Consider the following 14,943-nt stretch of genomic DNA (forward strand, 5'->3'; position numbering starts at 1 on the left):
CTATGTTGATCAAAATGTGCCGTTATCGAAAGAGAATCGAATTTAAGAATTTTTTAAAATATATATATATTTAAGCCTTGGCTCAGTTGAATTTAAGAATTTTTTCGAATTTAACATGCCAATGAGCCTTGGCTCAGTTGGCGTGATCCCAAGCCTTCCTTATTGGAGTTGGGAGTTCGAACCCTGCGAGGGACGTGGGAGGGATTCAAAGCTATGGATAGCCTCTGAATCTCCGGTGAACTAACTTACTGACTCTCAACCCCCTAACTCCTCTGATGTATAAAATATAGTAAGAAGCTATGACAAAAAAAGTTGCTATCAAGTTACATTTGGTTCGGATCAAAAAAAAAAAAGAAAGTTACATTTGGTTTAAAATTTTGCCACTCTCCTTGAAAATGCTCTCACGAGCACATAAGGATTCCGGAAAGAATATGAGTGCATATATTACATACAGCGCGTACGTACGGATTTTTGACCTGTTTTGGGTCTAACAAAAATAATCCAATTCACTCATTTGGTTTGGATTTTAAAGCAAAGTTAGATGTTCCGTAAACGCTTTTACCGATACGATCTATTGAGTTGATTTTTCGTAAGGACTCTAAACAAACTATTTTGAATAAAAGGAGCGGCTCGGATTATTTTTGTGGGATCCGAGACGAATCCAAAACCCGTATGTACACGCTAGCTATATGTATATTTATGTATGTGCCTATATATAGAGGAGAGAAACTTATTTACGAAAGCCGTAAACAAATTTTTTAAAGTATCAATCGCGATCGTCTAAAAGTATTCTGAACGGTTCAAATGTTAATAAATTTTTTCCAAAAAAACTTTTTCTCAGAAGAGTTTTATTAACATCCAAGCCGTCGAGAATACTTTAGAACAGTTGCGATTGACTCCGTAAACTATTCACGGCTCCGCTCGAATGCGTGGGTACTGAGAAAATACCAGCGTGCGAATAGAATTTCGCGAATCCCCATGCACTAAACCGCGCGATTTTCATTCCCCAGCATATATAAAGCCGTTTCAATAAAAACAACTGCAACAACTCTCTCCGAAAATCTAGAGAGAGAGAGAGAGAGAGAGAGAGTTGATGGAGTTGTTGAGGGGATATCCACTACTGGCACAGCAATTCAGAGCTCTGTTCAGGAAAAACCTCATCCTCGCATGGCGGAACAAGCGGTCCACGTTCCTCCAGCTGTTCTCCTCTCTCTTCTTCATCTTCGGACTCTTCTGCATCCAGAAGTCCCTCAAGGTCCAGTTCGCCACCACCACCACCTACGACGACGTCCCCGATCCGAAGCCCCTCGTGTCGCCGCCGATCCCGCCGTGCGAGGACAAGTTCTACGTGAAGCTCCCCTGCTTCGACTTCGTCTGGAGCGGCAATGACAGCTCCAGGATCGCGTCGATCGTGAGTTCGATTATGGCTAATAATCCTGGCCGGCCTATTCCTTCGGACAAGGTAACGTTTTTAGGTCTTGAAGTTTCGATTCTGTTTTTTTTTTTGAAATGTAACGTTTTTTCTCAAACTTACGCTCAAGTTTGAGTGGTTTCAATTGTTTTGTTATTGCAAGCGGTAGAAGAAATCAATATCTTGGTAACATAAATTGGAGATAAATCCACAGTCATACTAAGACCAACTGAATGCCCATAAGGCCATAACAAATAACCCTTTCATTTGCTTTTGGCAAAGATTGACCCCGACCCTGACCTCCCCTATGGAAGTGTAAAGGGTGGCCAACCGAACTAGCCACCAGTTGGCTGAGTAAAAGTTTCATTTGCGAAGCGCACTATAACGGAGAAACAAAAATTAAAGCATAAATTAGAGCTGAAGCCTGATTCATAGTTTTATTGTAAGTTTGAGAGAGAATAGATAGTCTTAAAAAAAATTGACCATTTGAGACTCCTTTAATTTAAGTAATTAACTCATATGACTTTGAGTCAATGACTGGGTGAAATTAGGAGATTGTTACTCCAATTTTGGTTCATGTTTGACCCTCTCATGTAACATTCATGTTATGCAAAATGAGACCCACGACGGTCTCCCATTTGAGTCGTCCATTCATTTTGTTAGTCTCAATGTGTTTCTCATCCATGCGAGAAATAAGATTGATCAGACATTAGTGGATCCACAGACAAAGCATAATTGTTACATGAGAAATGAATGGTCGATTTGTCTAGCTGTCCATTTCTCATACGACATATACGATTCAATCAAGCCCTTCACGATGCCAATCAACTTGAATTTTTAGAGGGATGATATGCACATCTAGCCTTCCAACTGCACGATTTGAATCGTCAAGCGGGATTGTGGAGGGTTCCGTCTTGCCTCTCATGAGGGTCATATAAGAGAATAATAGTAGAGTTTGCGAAGCTTAGTTTATTAATTTTTACTTTGGATGGGCTAAAAGACTGGCTTTTTTGGATATTCTGTTTTTGTTTTTCCTTACCTTTTTAAGCTTTAAAGGATCAATATAAGTACAATATCTATATCATTTCTTTTAGTTTGGCCTTCTTTTGGTCCTTGTTCAATTTGTTTTAAGTTTCTTAGTTTTCAACTAAAGGCTAAAAATTTTAAAGGAAAAAAATAAGCTTTTTAGGCATCCTGAACTGTGGGTGGAAAAAATATTCTTTAATTTTAAGTTTCTTAATTTTAGCCTTAAATAAGTCAGAATTTTTAGTTGATTTTGAAATTTGCAAGTTTATGTGAAAGAATGTATATAATCATTAACTGTGGTTCTGTGGCTTCAATTTTATAGTATTTTATTCTTTTTTTTAAAGATTTAGACGTAGAACTCTGCTTGGTATGTTACCTTTAAAAACTCAATAAGACATTAACCTTTCGATTTATCAAACACTTCCATGGAATGTTTTTCAGAAAGTTTTCTGCAACAAATTTTTTCTGTACCAAACTTAATGGCTGAAATTTTGGAACAGTAACATTTATCTGGTATCTCCGAATGACTGTTTCAGTTCTGTAACCTCTGAAAGATTATAGTCAAATTGTAATTTACGCTAAGGCTCAAGAAATCATGTTATCGGTTGCTTAATATGTTAACCATTAAGAATGGCTTGTCAGACCTTTCTTTTTGGGTTTCACTCAATTTGGGGTAGATTTAGTTCCATTTCATTACCTTAGATAATCTCCAATGCTAACTTGACATAATGGGTAGATAAAGCCAAATTCTGGCAATGAACAGCGTCCAAAGATCATATGTTAGCAATGGTACTTAAACTGTGAAAGCGTTTGATCACACAATGAGAGATTGAAAGACAAAGAGGCCTTACCAGTTTCAATTTTTTCAGTTTTCATACAGAAAATTCGCATGGTTCTGCCTAAACCGGCTTATATTCATGGACAGGAGAAATAATTCTCTATAAAACAGTGACTACAAAGGTGAGAAAAAAATATGTATCCCCAGAGCCCCTGAAGTTGTACCAACTTCTTCACCCTTTGATATTTTTCCGAACATAACACAGATATTCAAAACATCTGTTGTTGTCTGCCATTTTGAGAGCTGTCTCCGTTCTGCCATGAACCTCGTCCGAAGTCTCCTACTGACAGAAGAGCTTCTTCTATCAGCTCAATAAGACCCCGAGCCTGTGCCTACACCACAAACCCCTCTCACAGCCAACATGGTCTGAATGGAAGCAAAGTCCACCGAACCTATGGATTAGGTTCTCATTGGATGCACCCTAACATCTCCAAAGTGTACAATATCAGAGGATCACTCTTCTATACCTTGTTTGTGCAGGTTATGGCATTTAGAACTAAACGTGAAGTGGATGACTGGCTTCTCAGCAATCCTATGACTTGCCCTGGAGCTCTCCATTTTACTGAGAGAAATGCTGCGGTGATAACTTATGGTATACAGACTAATTCTACAAGTGTTGAAAAAAGAGGGCAATATGAAGATCCCACATTCAAATTCCAAATTCCTCTACAACTTGCAGCAGAGCGTGAAATTGCAAGGTCTTTGATTAGAGGTATTAGATATATGACCATTTTTTTTATCCTTGCAAATCTCAATGCGCATTTGAAGTGCTGTGACCTCAATATTTCCTGTTGATTAAACGCATTACTTACTCTGACTCCTTGCACCTTAGATCCAAACTTTAGCTGGGTTGTCAGTCTGAAGGAATTTGCACACCCTGCAGTGGAAAGTATCCTTGTTGTCGGTTTGGCAGGACCAACCTTTTTCCTTGCAACTGCCATGTTTGGCTTTGTCTTTCAAATTAGTTCGTTGATCACTGAGAAAGAACTCAAACTTCGCCAGGTATTGATTTGTATTTCAAGTGCAAGTTTCGTGTCCTCGCAAAACAGTTTTCAGTCATCTCATGTCACGTTTCCTCAACAGGCAATGTCTATGATGGGTCTTTATGATACTGCCTATTGGTTCTCGTGGCTCATTTGGGAAGGAATTCTCGCTGTTCTTTCGTCAACTCTCACAGTTCTCTTCGGGATGATGTTTCAATTTGATTTTTTCCTGCACAACAGCTTTGGGGTTGTGTTTTTTCTTTTCTTTCTATTCCAACTTAATATGGTAAGCTTCTGTCTACCAATACGAAAGTTCAATACATATATTTTTTCCTAGGCAATATCCTCTTGTCCTCATAAAGGGAACCTCATTCTTAAGAATTGTGGTGGCTGATCTGTCCTTATCGCTAGATCAGCTATGCCTTCATGCTTTCAGCCTTTATTAGCAAGTCATCGTCATCGACAGTTGCGGGCTTCTCCATATTTATTATCGGTTTTCTCACTCAGGCAAGTAACCCACTTTTGGATTTCGAAGCAAATGTTACTTACCCAGTCAGCATGATGGATTTTTCTTTTTCTTTGCAGGTTGTTACACAAGTTGGATTTCCCTACAGTTCTAGCTTCTCTGGTACCTTCCGGTTTGTCTGGTCTCTGTTCCCACCAAACCTTCTCACCGAAGGCCTTATATTGCTTTCTGTTGCAACTGCCACTCCCAACGATCCTGGAGTCAGTTGGAGCCAAAGAGGGAAATGTGCACCAAACGATACCCAGTGCGTTATGACGCTAGTAAGTCCAACAATTTCAACTTAAGTCCCTTTCCTGTTTGCGTTAATTGTGTGGGCATGAGCATGCCTGTATTTCTCATTCTTGTTCATCGCCAGCGAAGCTCAATAGTGGTCATTGCTGTTAACACTTATAATATTTTTTCATGTGTTTGGCAGAATGATATTTATATATGGCTCATATCGACATTCCTTGTGTGGTTTTTTTTGGCAATCTACTTCGACAATATTATCCCAAACTCTGCTGGTGTAAGAAAATCAGTGTTCTACTTCTTAAACCCTGGATATTGGACAGGGAAAGGTGGAAACAAGGTGGCAGGTAACTGAGTTTGTTCGAAAATCCTATTTTCCTTAATTTTCTTGGTTGACTGTTACTCGTGTAACTAATGCTTCTTCTTGTTCTTCTTTAAGAGGGTGGCATTTGTAGTTGCACAAGTTCAGGTCCCCCACCAGAAGATGTTACTCCAGATGACGAGGACGTATATGAAGAGGAAAACACTGTGAAACAAGCAGCAAGTGAAGATGTAGTCGATACGAATATTGCTGTTCAAATACGTGGTCTTGTGAAGATGTATCCCGGTACAACAAAGATTGGTTGTTGTAAATGTACAAAGACCTCGCATTATCATGCTCTTAAGGTAACAGTGTCCTTTCACCTTGTGTCCTTAGTCTATTTTAGGGTTCTCCCCAGGTAAAAGTGTCTTTCTAAAACATGTGCTGAAAAATATTTAGGCTACATTTATGGGGAAGAGGATTTATAGCTCAAATAAGAACTCCTTTGTGCTAGAGCTGTGAGCTTCTACTAATAGGTTCTGAAACGAAGCCCCTCCCCCTCCAACGAAATTTTAAAAGAAGTGGGCATACAATTACTTCTGCGCAAATATAATGTGAACCTTACTTTCAGGGCTTATGGGTTAACTTCCCAAAAGATCAACTATTTTGTCTCCTTGGGCCCAATGGAGCTGGGAAAACTACTGCAATTAACTGTTTGACTGGAATTACACCAGTGACGGCTGGAGATGGTAATGACTTCTGCTTCAGGTTTCCATGTTCATCAGTTGGATTTATTTGGATAAAGGCCGACGAAAGTTTACCAAGCATAACATGTCTTTTTACAGCATTAATATACGGAGATTCTGTTCGGAGCTCTATTGGCATGACAAATATTCGAAGAATCATAGGAGTTTGTCCCCAGGTGATTCTTGCTTCATTCTTTTAAATCTTTTACAATATTGGTAGATATGAGTATCCTACTGTTTCAATTAACTCAAAAGCAAAATTGACCGTGTTTTCACTGCTCACAGTTTGATATTCTATGGGATGGTTTGTCTGCTCAAGAGCACCTCCACCTCTTTGCCAGCATCAAAGGCCTTCCCCCAGCTTTAATTGAATCGGTGAATGCTATGAGAATATGGAACTGATTTCCTTGATAGTTTTATCACTGGATTTTCTTTTTTCTAACATGAGTCCCTCTTTCCCGAGCCAGGTTGCACAGAAATCATTAGCAGAGGTAAGGCTCACTGAGGCAGCCAAAATTACATCTGGTAGTTACAGCGGAGGAATGAAACGCCGACTTAGTGTTGCAATAGCCCTTATTGGTGATCCAAAGCTAGTCATATTGGATGAACCGGTATGTCAGAAAATCTTCCTTCTTATTACGAGTCCACTCCTTATAATTTGCTCACCAGAAGTTTCCTTCAATTCGCAGACAACTGGTATGGATCCAATAACTCGAAGACATGTTTGGGACATAATTGAGAATGCAAAGAAGGGACGTGCCATTATTTTAACTACCCATTCGATGGAAGAAGCTGACATTTTAAGTGACCGCATAGGAATCATGGCAAAGGGTAGGCTTCGCTGTATTGGAACCTCAATCAGGTTGAAGTCAAAGTTCGGAACAGGTTTTGTTGCCAATATAAGCTTCTCTGGAGCCACAAATGGAAATCCTTTAAGAGGGGATGATGAGATTGTCGTGAATCACAGGCCAGTGAAACAGTTCTTTAAAGATGTATGTTCGATGACAGAGCTTTTGTTTACATTTTTGTTTGACTCATAAAAATGTGTTTTGATCTGCATATCATTTTGACAGCAATTGAATGTGGTACCTAAAGAGGAAAACAAGTCATTCCTGACCTACGTTATTCCCCATGACAGGGAAGGGCTATTGACGGTAAACGCTAGTCACTTCTGTTTAAGAGTTTCGATGTCAACTTATTTGAAATTCAAGATTCTTTTATTTGAAATTCAAGATTCTTTGTTGCATGAGTATAAATGAATCGATGGAGTTTAACCATACACAACCTAATGCAACACTTAACTTCAACAGATTGAGCCAATCATATGTTGGTCCTCACTTTCCCGATTCATTAAGGCTGTATGTGGATCTGGAAATTTCAAGGGATCTGTTGAGGGAAAAGAAAAAGATAAGGACCATTCTTCATTGCATAAGTAACACACAATTAAGTAAAAGCCCTTTACATTGAATTTTCCCTTCACAAATCTCTCCACGGATTCAAGATCCAAAAATGACCTACGGTTGTGGTTGGGTCTTGGATTTGTGACGGGATTCGCAGAGGCAAGAGAACAACAAGAGGAAAAGGGAAAAGAAGGTTCACAAATTGATTTCGTCTTCTTTCTTTAGTGCTCTTTCTTTTCATTTTCTCTTTGGTCTTATCTTCTCTTCTGGTGGGAGGCATTGCTTTATAGCAATTCATGATTCCATTGGCAACGCAATTCATAATTGCCACGTTTCTTCAAATTGAGAGCTTCATGTTCATGTTAAACATGAATCCTATTTGTCAGAAAATACATCCACTCCTAGAACTTACATGTAAATCCGCAATTCACATTTTTGCCAATTACATCCTTGTAGAACTTTTTCGCGGAGCTCCAAGACAGAGAGAGAGAATTTGGCATAGAAGACATCCAACTCGGTCTTACAACTCTCGAAGAAGTTTTCCTGAATATAGCGAAGCAAGCAGAGCTGGAAAGTGCTGCAGCTGAGGAGACCTTAGAAACTCTCACTTTGACTTCAAGAACTTCAGTTCAGGTGTGTAGCTTGGTCTATCTTAATTGTGTACTAAGAGCATGTCCGATGTTGGAGTTGAGTAAATCTGTTTGTCCATGTTCAAGTAAGGGTAGACATGAGTTTTGCACCCCCCCCCCCTCAAAAAAAAAAACTGCCAAAGTACTGGCTTTGGCAGCCAATGTAGCGATAGGTGAACTTGCTCTAATGATGTGATGCTACTTTTTCTATTTCCTAGACATACCAAATGCATATTTGTAGGACCATAATGTTCTTTACAAGGTCAAAAAGCATAATATTGGTTTGGCATGAAAGTTCGTAACTTCATGCCAAATATATCAGTAGCAACCAGATAGCAAGCCATTGGAGAAGTTGTAACAGAAACTACTTGTTGTCATGAATTGATTTCGGGTTTTTGCTTTTGTTTGCAACGTTTATGCAGAAACCCTTGCTTCCATTTGCAATGTCTACGCAGAAGCCCTTGCTTCCGTTTACAAGGTTAAAGCAGAAACCCATGGGAGTGAGGTACGTAGAGATTCCAGGAACCGAGTCTGCAGAGATTCCAGGAACCGAGTCTGCAGAGAACGCTAAAGGTGCTATGGTGGAAGTATGCTGGGAGCAAGGTGTTATGGTGGAAGTATGCTGGGAGCAACATGATTCTGGTGCCCTCAGCTTCTCCAGATCCGGCTTGTTTTCACCTAACGAATTCTTCGATTAACCGCTGCTTCAACTACAAATATCATGGGTCAACCTGAACCGGATTTAGGAATCGATACTGTTCCTAATCAAATTGGTATCGAGAGTTAGAGTTTGCTTTCAGAATCAAAGAGGTATATATAGGTTTTGAACAGTTTAACCAAGTTGGATATCATTATGTTGCGGCTATCTCACACCTGTAGCGTCAAAGGTATACAGATTTTGGCTTCTAGATAGAGTTGTATATTGTTTCTTTCTCTTTCTCTTTCTTTTATTATCATCATTCAGATGATATTTTCCTATTTTTGCAATGAAAGGCTGTATATATTCATAAACAAAAAGAGAGAGATCGTAGCATGAAGGAAATTACATGTAAGAAGAAATTGTACCTCTTCATTATTTCTGTATACAACATAAGTTTCAACCGTCTAAACTTTGGGTGGAGAAGATCCATTTCTTAAATAATTATGTTGTTGCCGGTTGGGTGTTTTTTTTTTTTGGAACAGCAAAAAGAAAATTTTATTAATCTTTGAAAGAGAAAACAAAGACCAACGGGAGCAAGGAGAAAGGCAACAGGTGTCCATCCGAGACCCAACCCCGTTGGCAAGATGCCAACCAATGAGACACCCCAAGAGGCTTAAATGCTCATATAAAACAATAGTAAAACGCAGAACCCAACACCTAAGAGACCTAAAAGTTCAAATAGAACAATAAGAGTAAATGGAATGCAGTCTAAACACCTGTGAGGTCTAAAAGTCCAAATATAAGGGGTAAGCCCAACATTTAAAGCTCAAAAACACCCAAACCCTAAGAGATCCCCCAGCAGCCACCGGCTTCCTCCCTGTACCGCTTGATATGGTACCGAGCATTGGGCCTGGACTTCACCAAGATAACAACTACATCCACTGCTTTGGGCTCAATTGGACTAAAGTGGGGCCATGTAGCTAAGGTGCGAGGAGTTGGGCTGATGTAGTTGGGTCTTTTTAATTAAAGATAAAGATAAATCTAAATTAATTAGTTAAGCCCGTTGGTTAGTTGGGGTGCGTTCTCATAAACTTAAAAAAAATTAAGTAGGTTTTGTCTTTATTTGAATTTTTTTCGCATTTGTTAATTTTGCGCCAAACTTTTGTGGATTATTATTCATCTCGTCAAGATGAATTGGAAAAGTAAATTTTTTTACTTTTATCCAAGTATTTTGACAAATAACCATTTTTTAGCAAAATAAGTCAACTTATTTCACTTATTCCAGATCTATCAATAAACTCTTCCTTTCTTCTCCATTGTTCTTATTTCTTGTTCAATCCACAGCAGCACCAATCTTATCCCTGCTACCGCTAAGCGGCCTATCAAAAGACCCACCGCCACCACCTTGGTTACCATTGAATGACTTTCATGCCACTATATATCAAGAAAAGAAAGCAACTCCTCCCATGACTCGAACCAACGTCAAAGCTGGAATAAGAACTGTTGCACTGTGCAAGGAAGATTTGGCAGCAAGTTTGGACTTCTGAAGCAAGGGAATTTCCCGTTTTTCTACTTGAAAGTAATTCCAAATAAAGTTGTGCAGTATACTTTTATCTCTAATTTACGAAAATTCTGGAAAAAAACAATTCTAGATTTTTTTTTTTTTTTGATCCGTAAAAAAAAAAATTTTAAAAACTAGTAGTTTGAAACATGTCAAATCGTGTATGCCCAGAATGTGGACAGGGGTTTAGGAGAAAAGATCATCCAATCTCCTTAAAGGAGATGCTTTGTTTCAGGGTTCCGAAACCCAGCCATGGAAATGACAACAAAGGTCAAAATTGAAAAAAAAAATTGCATATTTATTTCATAAATGAGATTCAATTAGTCACTGATGACAATAAAAACATGCTATTATGATGACATTAAAGAAACAAGCTTACAATATCTAATGGAATTTACAACATACACTATACAAATCAAGAGGAGTGCTCTACAAACGTGTTAAGAAAAGCTATCGATACGTATGCCTACATACTCCCATTTTCTTCACCATTAAATCATCAGGGTACACGGAAAGATACCACCAGTACAATCTAACCTTGAAATTTTCCAATTAAGAGAGCACATTGGACGCTTGGGCGCCGCGAGCAACCTTGATAAATACATCCTCTAAAGTTGTATCCGCCAGACCCCACGCGTGAACTGTGAACCTGCTCTTTGCCTTCTCAACTGCCTGGAAAACATCTGCAATTCTGACTTCTTGTTTTGGCAGCTCAAACTTTTGGGTTCCAGACAAGTGGTATATCTTGTTAGCATTCGGGGACAGATTCTTCACCAAGTTCTGAACTTCTTCTTCATGGTTCGATGATGTCGTCATCGTAAACACGTAAGAACCTCCGTATCTAGCCTTGAGCTGTTATTCCACAACCCAAATTTTTATGTCACTAAAATGTTAATGAAAATGCAAAATAGAAGTCCTTATTTCCGTAGCTGAAGCATTTTTCAAAATAAAAGGCTAGAGAATTTTTCAGTTATTCAGCATCATGGATCCAATGAAGCCAGTTCATTTCATTTTAAATGACCCTAATGTATCCGGAACTCAACTCCAAAACTCTGAAGGCATGTCCTTGTCATTGTCTCAAAACATGGGTCTAATGGAACCAGCGCTTGCTACTTACTAACTCCTTTCGATTTTGGGCCGCGGGAACAACAGGAAAGGTTAGGGGGGCCACTAGTTCCATGATTAAATCTCTGCCTATTAATCTTGACGGTACAGGTTCAAATCTGAGGATAACCACTTTGTGCATATAGTATACGCCAAAGGTTAGGTCACCACCCAATCCACCTCAACCGCCTCAACCATACCCTCTTTCATTCATGAATACTAAACTGGGTGTAAGTTTTAGAATACCAGGAAATGGAGTCATGCTACTGCGCTCATGGGCAATTGACCACAGGACAACACATGTCCAAACACGAGATGTATATTTCAAGCATAAGTGGGAAGGAGAAGAAAGCAACGCTAGAGGGAATGAAAATTAACCCACTTTTCCATACTGAAATAGAGAGCTGTATGACAGCTTATCATAACAATAAATTTTGTAGTATTATTGGAGTAGCGTATAGTTTATGCAAAAATATGATTTCATGGATTTAGCTGAAGCTTTGAGCAGACACAAAAATGCACTTTTTTCAAGGAGCTAGCATGTTTTCTTGCTTCATATAGAATTGACACACTCCCTCTGTCCCCTTTTGTTTGCTTCCTATGGGAGACTCTCATTTTGACCTCCAAAAATAGACAACTTCCCAACATAATTTTTTCAATTTTTAAAAACCATTTAAAGAAGGGAAATTTTTATAAATGGTCCCTCTAGTTTGCATGAATTTTCATTTTCGTCCCTCTAGTATCAATTGTGTTACTTTTAGTCCTATAATTTGCATTCTGTCTCAATTTCGTCCCTCTCGCTAGGCCTGTCAATGGGCCGGATCCGATCCGGATCCGACAGATCCGGATCCGGATCCGGATCCGATAAGACACAATCCGATCCGGATCCGATAAGACTCAAATCCGATAGCGAGAATCCGGATCCGAATCCGAAAAATCCGGATCCGATCCGAAAATCCGAATCCGATCCGGAAACTTTTTTTACTTCAAAAATTTTAGTCAAAAAAAAATATTTTTTTCAAAAAAATACAATTTTTTTTTTCAAAAAAAAATTATTTTCAGAAAAAAAATTAAAAAATTTAAAATAAAAAATAAAAATAAAAATACAACTTCTTAAACATTTTTTTTTCAAAATAAAAATTTTACTATTTTTTTAAAAAAAATTAAAATTTTAAAAAAAAATAAAGTTCGGATTCGGATTGATAACGGATTTAATCCGATCCGATCCGGATCCGATCCGGATCCGTATTGAATTACCGGATCCGGATTATCGGATTATCGGATCGATGTTATCGGATCCGGATCCGGATCCGGATCGGATTTTTCGGATCGGATCCGGATCGAATCCGGTCCATTGACAGGCCTACCTCTCGCTTACGGCGTTAATGAAACAAACGGAATTGGAGGACAAAATTGTCATTTCTCCTCACAGAGGGACTAAATTGAGATTTTATGCAAACTAGAGGGACTATTTCTATAATTTTGTTTTTTACTTTTGTTTTTGTAAATAAATTTAAAATACATCATATATAATATATTTCTCATCTCACTTTATATTGAATAATAAAATATACGTTGAAATTTTGTAAAGTTTTTATTATATACATCACAAAAAATATGAGAAAATTCGAAAAACGACCCTTATGTTAATTGTCTTGGTCTTGTATTTTTTTTTTCAATTGAATTTTCACTATCGTTATTTTTTTTGTCACATGATTAAAAAGAAAAAGTTGTTCAATAGTATTTAGAAATCTTGTAATTGTGTTTAATTAAGCAATGAAACACTATTAAATATTAAGAGATCAAATACATTAAAATATGGGTATAAGTGTATTTATTTTGGGACTTACTCATAAGATCACTCATATAACAAATAAACACGGATTTTAAACATTTTTTTTATTGGGTGAAAAAATAAGAAGATTATAAGAACATGATACAAAGACATTAGCTAAGGGATTGATTTGTACATTTTCTAATATTTTTGTAATGTGTAATGAAATATAAATTTTCCAATATAGTTTGATTACCCAATAAAAAATAATTCAGTAGTCAAATACATTACTTATGGTCTTTTTTATTTTATTTGCAAAAAACGAAAGTAAAATGTAAAATTTTAAAAATAATCCCTCTGGTTTGCATAAAATTTCAATTTGGTCCCTCTGTGAGAGAAAATGACAATTTTGCCCTTCAATTCCGTTTGTTTCATGGATGGCGTTAGGGAGAAGGACGAAATTGAGATGGAATGAAAACTATAGGGTTAAAATTGATACAATTAATAGTAGAGGGACGAAAATGAGAACTCATGCAAACTAGAGGGACCATTTTTATAAATTTCCCTTCAAAGAATCAAAAGATCTCAATGAGTAGTTTTGAATGATGCAAAAAAGTTCAAAAAAATATTTTTGAAAGCACCTTTTTTCGAAGTCAAAATGGCATGACTTTTCATATGAAGCAAACAAAATGGGACGGAGGGAGTACATAATTCATCTGGCCAACGAGGAGACAATAGGTATGCATAAGAATTATACTGAGGAAAGCGGGATCAGTATCGACAAGAGTGAGTGATCATCAAGGTGTATGTGCTGTGGATATAATGGCAAAGGTGTGTGAAAATCATGCATATTGTCTAGCCAAGATGCAGTGTACATTCAGACAATTACCTCTTTGGGGTTCCCTATGCACTGCAAGCTTCCATCCATAAAAATTCCTAATCGATCACACAAATGCTCTGCCTCCTCCATTGAATGCGCTGAAAGAATTTCAACAAGCCTTATCAATGGCATTACAAAGTAAACATGCCTACATAATGATCAAATGCAATTTTGGAAGATGCCTGTGCAATGCATCTACGAAGTGCAAAACTGTTACTATGGTGATTGGATTATACTCCATATAACACTAGTAGTCTAGTAGATAGAACAGAATCTGATTTTGGTACGAATATTTATAAGAGACATTACTGGTGAGAACGATTGCCCGATCTTGTTTTGCCCGTTTCACGACATTCCACAAATTGTTTCTTGAAGCTGGATCCAGTCCAGTACTTGGCTCATCCATATAAACAACCTTTACAAGATTTTAAATAATTAGACAATTATCAATGCACAAGAGGTTTTAACACTGAAAAAGTAAGAGCATGGTAGATGGCATGGAGGTTAAAGACGTACTTTGGGATCCCCAATTAGTGAAATGGCAACGCTGAGCCTCCTTTTCATACCTCCACTATACTTTCCAGCCATTTTGTCAGCAACTCCTCCATGAAACAAATTCACACTCTTAAGAGATTCTTCCACTGCCTGCAGAAAAAGTATATGGAAGTGGGGAAAAATTTCGAACACAAGCTAAAGATCTCTGATATTGTAGTAGTATAGGTCGACCTTAATTGAAATCATACAAGTTTTTTTTGCTCGAATCAGCATCGGTAGTTCAATTACATATTTCTAGAAATTACAAACTGCAGTGCCATATGCAGAATCACAGATACATCATGCATGGTACTACCTTCCAACTACAAATTCCTTAAGTAGCAGTAGCTTTTTTACCATTT

The 14,943-nt window shown here is 37.8% G+C and overlaps 2 protein-coding genes across 7 annotated transcripts in view; one reads left to right on the forward strand and one right to left on the reverse strand.

Moving 5' to 3' along the window:
- The first annotated feature begins 878 nt into the window (after window positions 1–878).
- LOC131311956 (ABC transporter A family member 2-like) lies at window positions 879–9,197 on the forward strand. 6 transcript variants are annotated; one of them, XM_058339624.1, is made up of 15 exons: window positions 884–1,462; window positions 3,756–3,987; window positions 4,108–4,277; window positions 4,359–4,544; window positions 4,670–5,044; window positions 5,200–5,359; window positions 5,452–5,678; window positions 5,945–6,062; window positions 6,159–6,235; window positions 6,345–6,434; window positions 6,527–6,670; window positions 6,749–7,051; window positions 7,133–7,213; window positions 7,916–8,092; window positions 8,511–9,197. In XM_058339624.1, exons 1-15 carry the CDS (start codon window positions 1,094–1,096, stop codon window positions 8,784–8,786), a joined length of 2,985 nt encoding a protein of 994 aa, XP_058195607.1. In that variant the 5' UTR covers window positions 884–1,093; the 3' UTR covers window positions 8,787–9,197. The 6 variants fall into 6 exon arrangements, with proteins under 6 accessions (XP_058195603.1, XP_058195602.1, XP_058195606.1 ...); XM_058339622.1 differs by having other exon boundaries at window positions 882–1,462; window positions 6,527–7,051; XM_058339621.1 differs by having other exon boundaries at window positions 883–1,462; window positions 4,108–4,544.
- A 1,369-nt stretch (window positions 9,198–10,566) lies between these two features.
- The window catches only part of LOC131311959 (ABC transporter A family member 7-like), a 13,255-nt gene continuing 8,878 nt past the window's right edge, over window positions 10,567–14,943 (reverse strand). The window contains exons 15-18 of the mRNA XM_058339628.1: window positions 14,564–14,692; window positions 14,357–14,462; window positions 14,057–14,145; window positions 10,567–11,141 (exon numbers count right to left, since the gene is read on the reverse strand). Of these exons, the coding sequence (XP_058195611.1) occupies window positions 10,842–11,141; window positions 14,057–14,145; window positions 14,357–14,462; window positions 14,564–14,692 (624 nt within the window). The 3' untranslated portion in view covers window positions 10,567–10,841. The remainder of the gene's footprint in view (window positions 11,142–14,056; window positions 14,146–14,356; window positions 14,463–14,563; window positions 14,693–14,943) is intronic.

Source organism: Rhododendron vialii, chromosome 12a (assembly GCF_030253575.1).
Source record: "Rhododendron vialii isolate Sample 1 chromosome 12a, ASM3025357v1".
Lineage (NCBI taxonomy): Eukaryota > Viridiplantae > Streptophyta > Magnoliopsida > Ericales > Ericaceae > Rhododendron > Rhododendron vialii.

Coding starts and splice junctions, on each gene's coding strand:
- LOC131311956 (XM_058339619.1), top strand. CDS start 1,094: ATGGAGTTGTTGAGGGGATATCCACTACTGGCACAGCAATTCAGAGCT. Junction 6,063..6,158: donor ACCAGTGACGGCTGGAGATG/GTAATGACTTCT, acceptor GTCTTTTTACAG/CATTAATATACGGAGATTCT. Junction 7,052..7,132: donor TGAAACAGTTCTTTAAAGAT/GTATGTTCGATG, acceptor TCATTTTGACAG/CAATTGAATGTGGTACCTAA.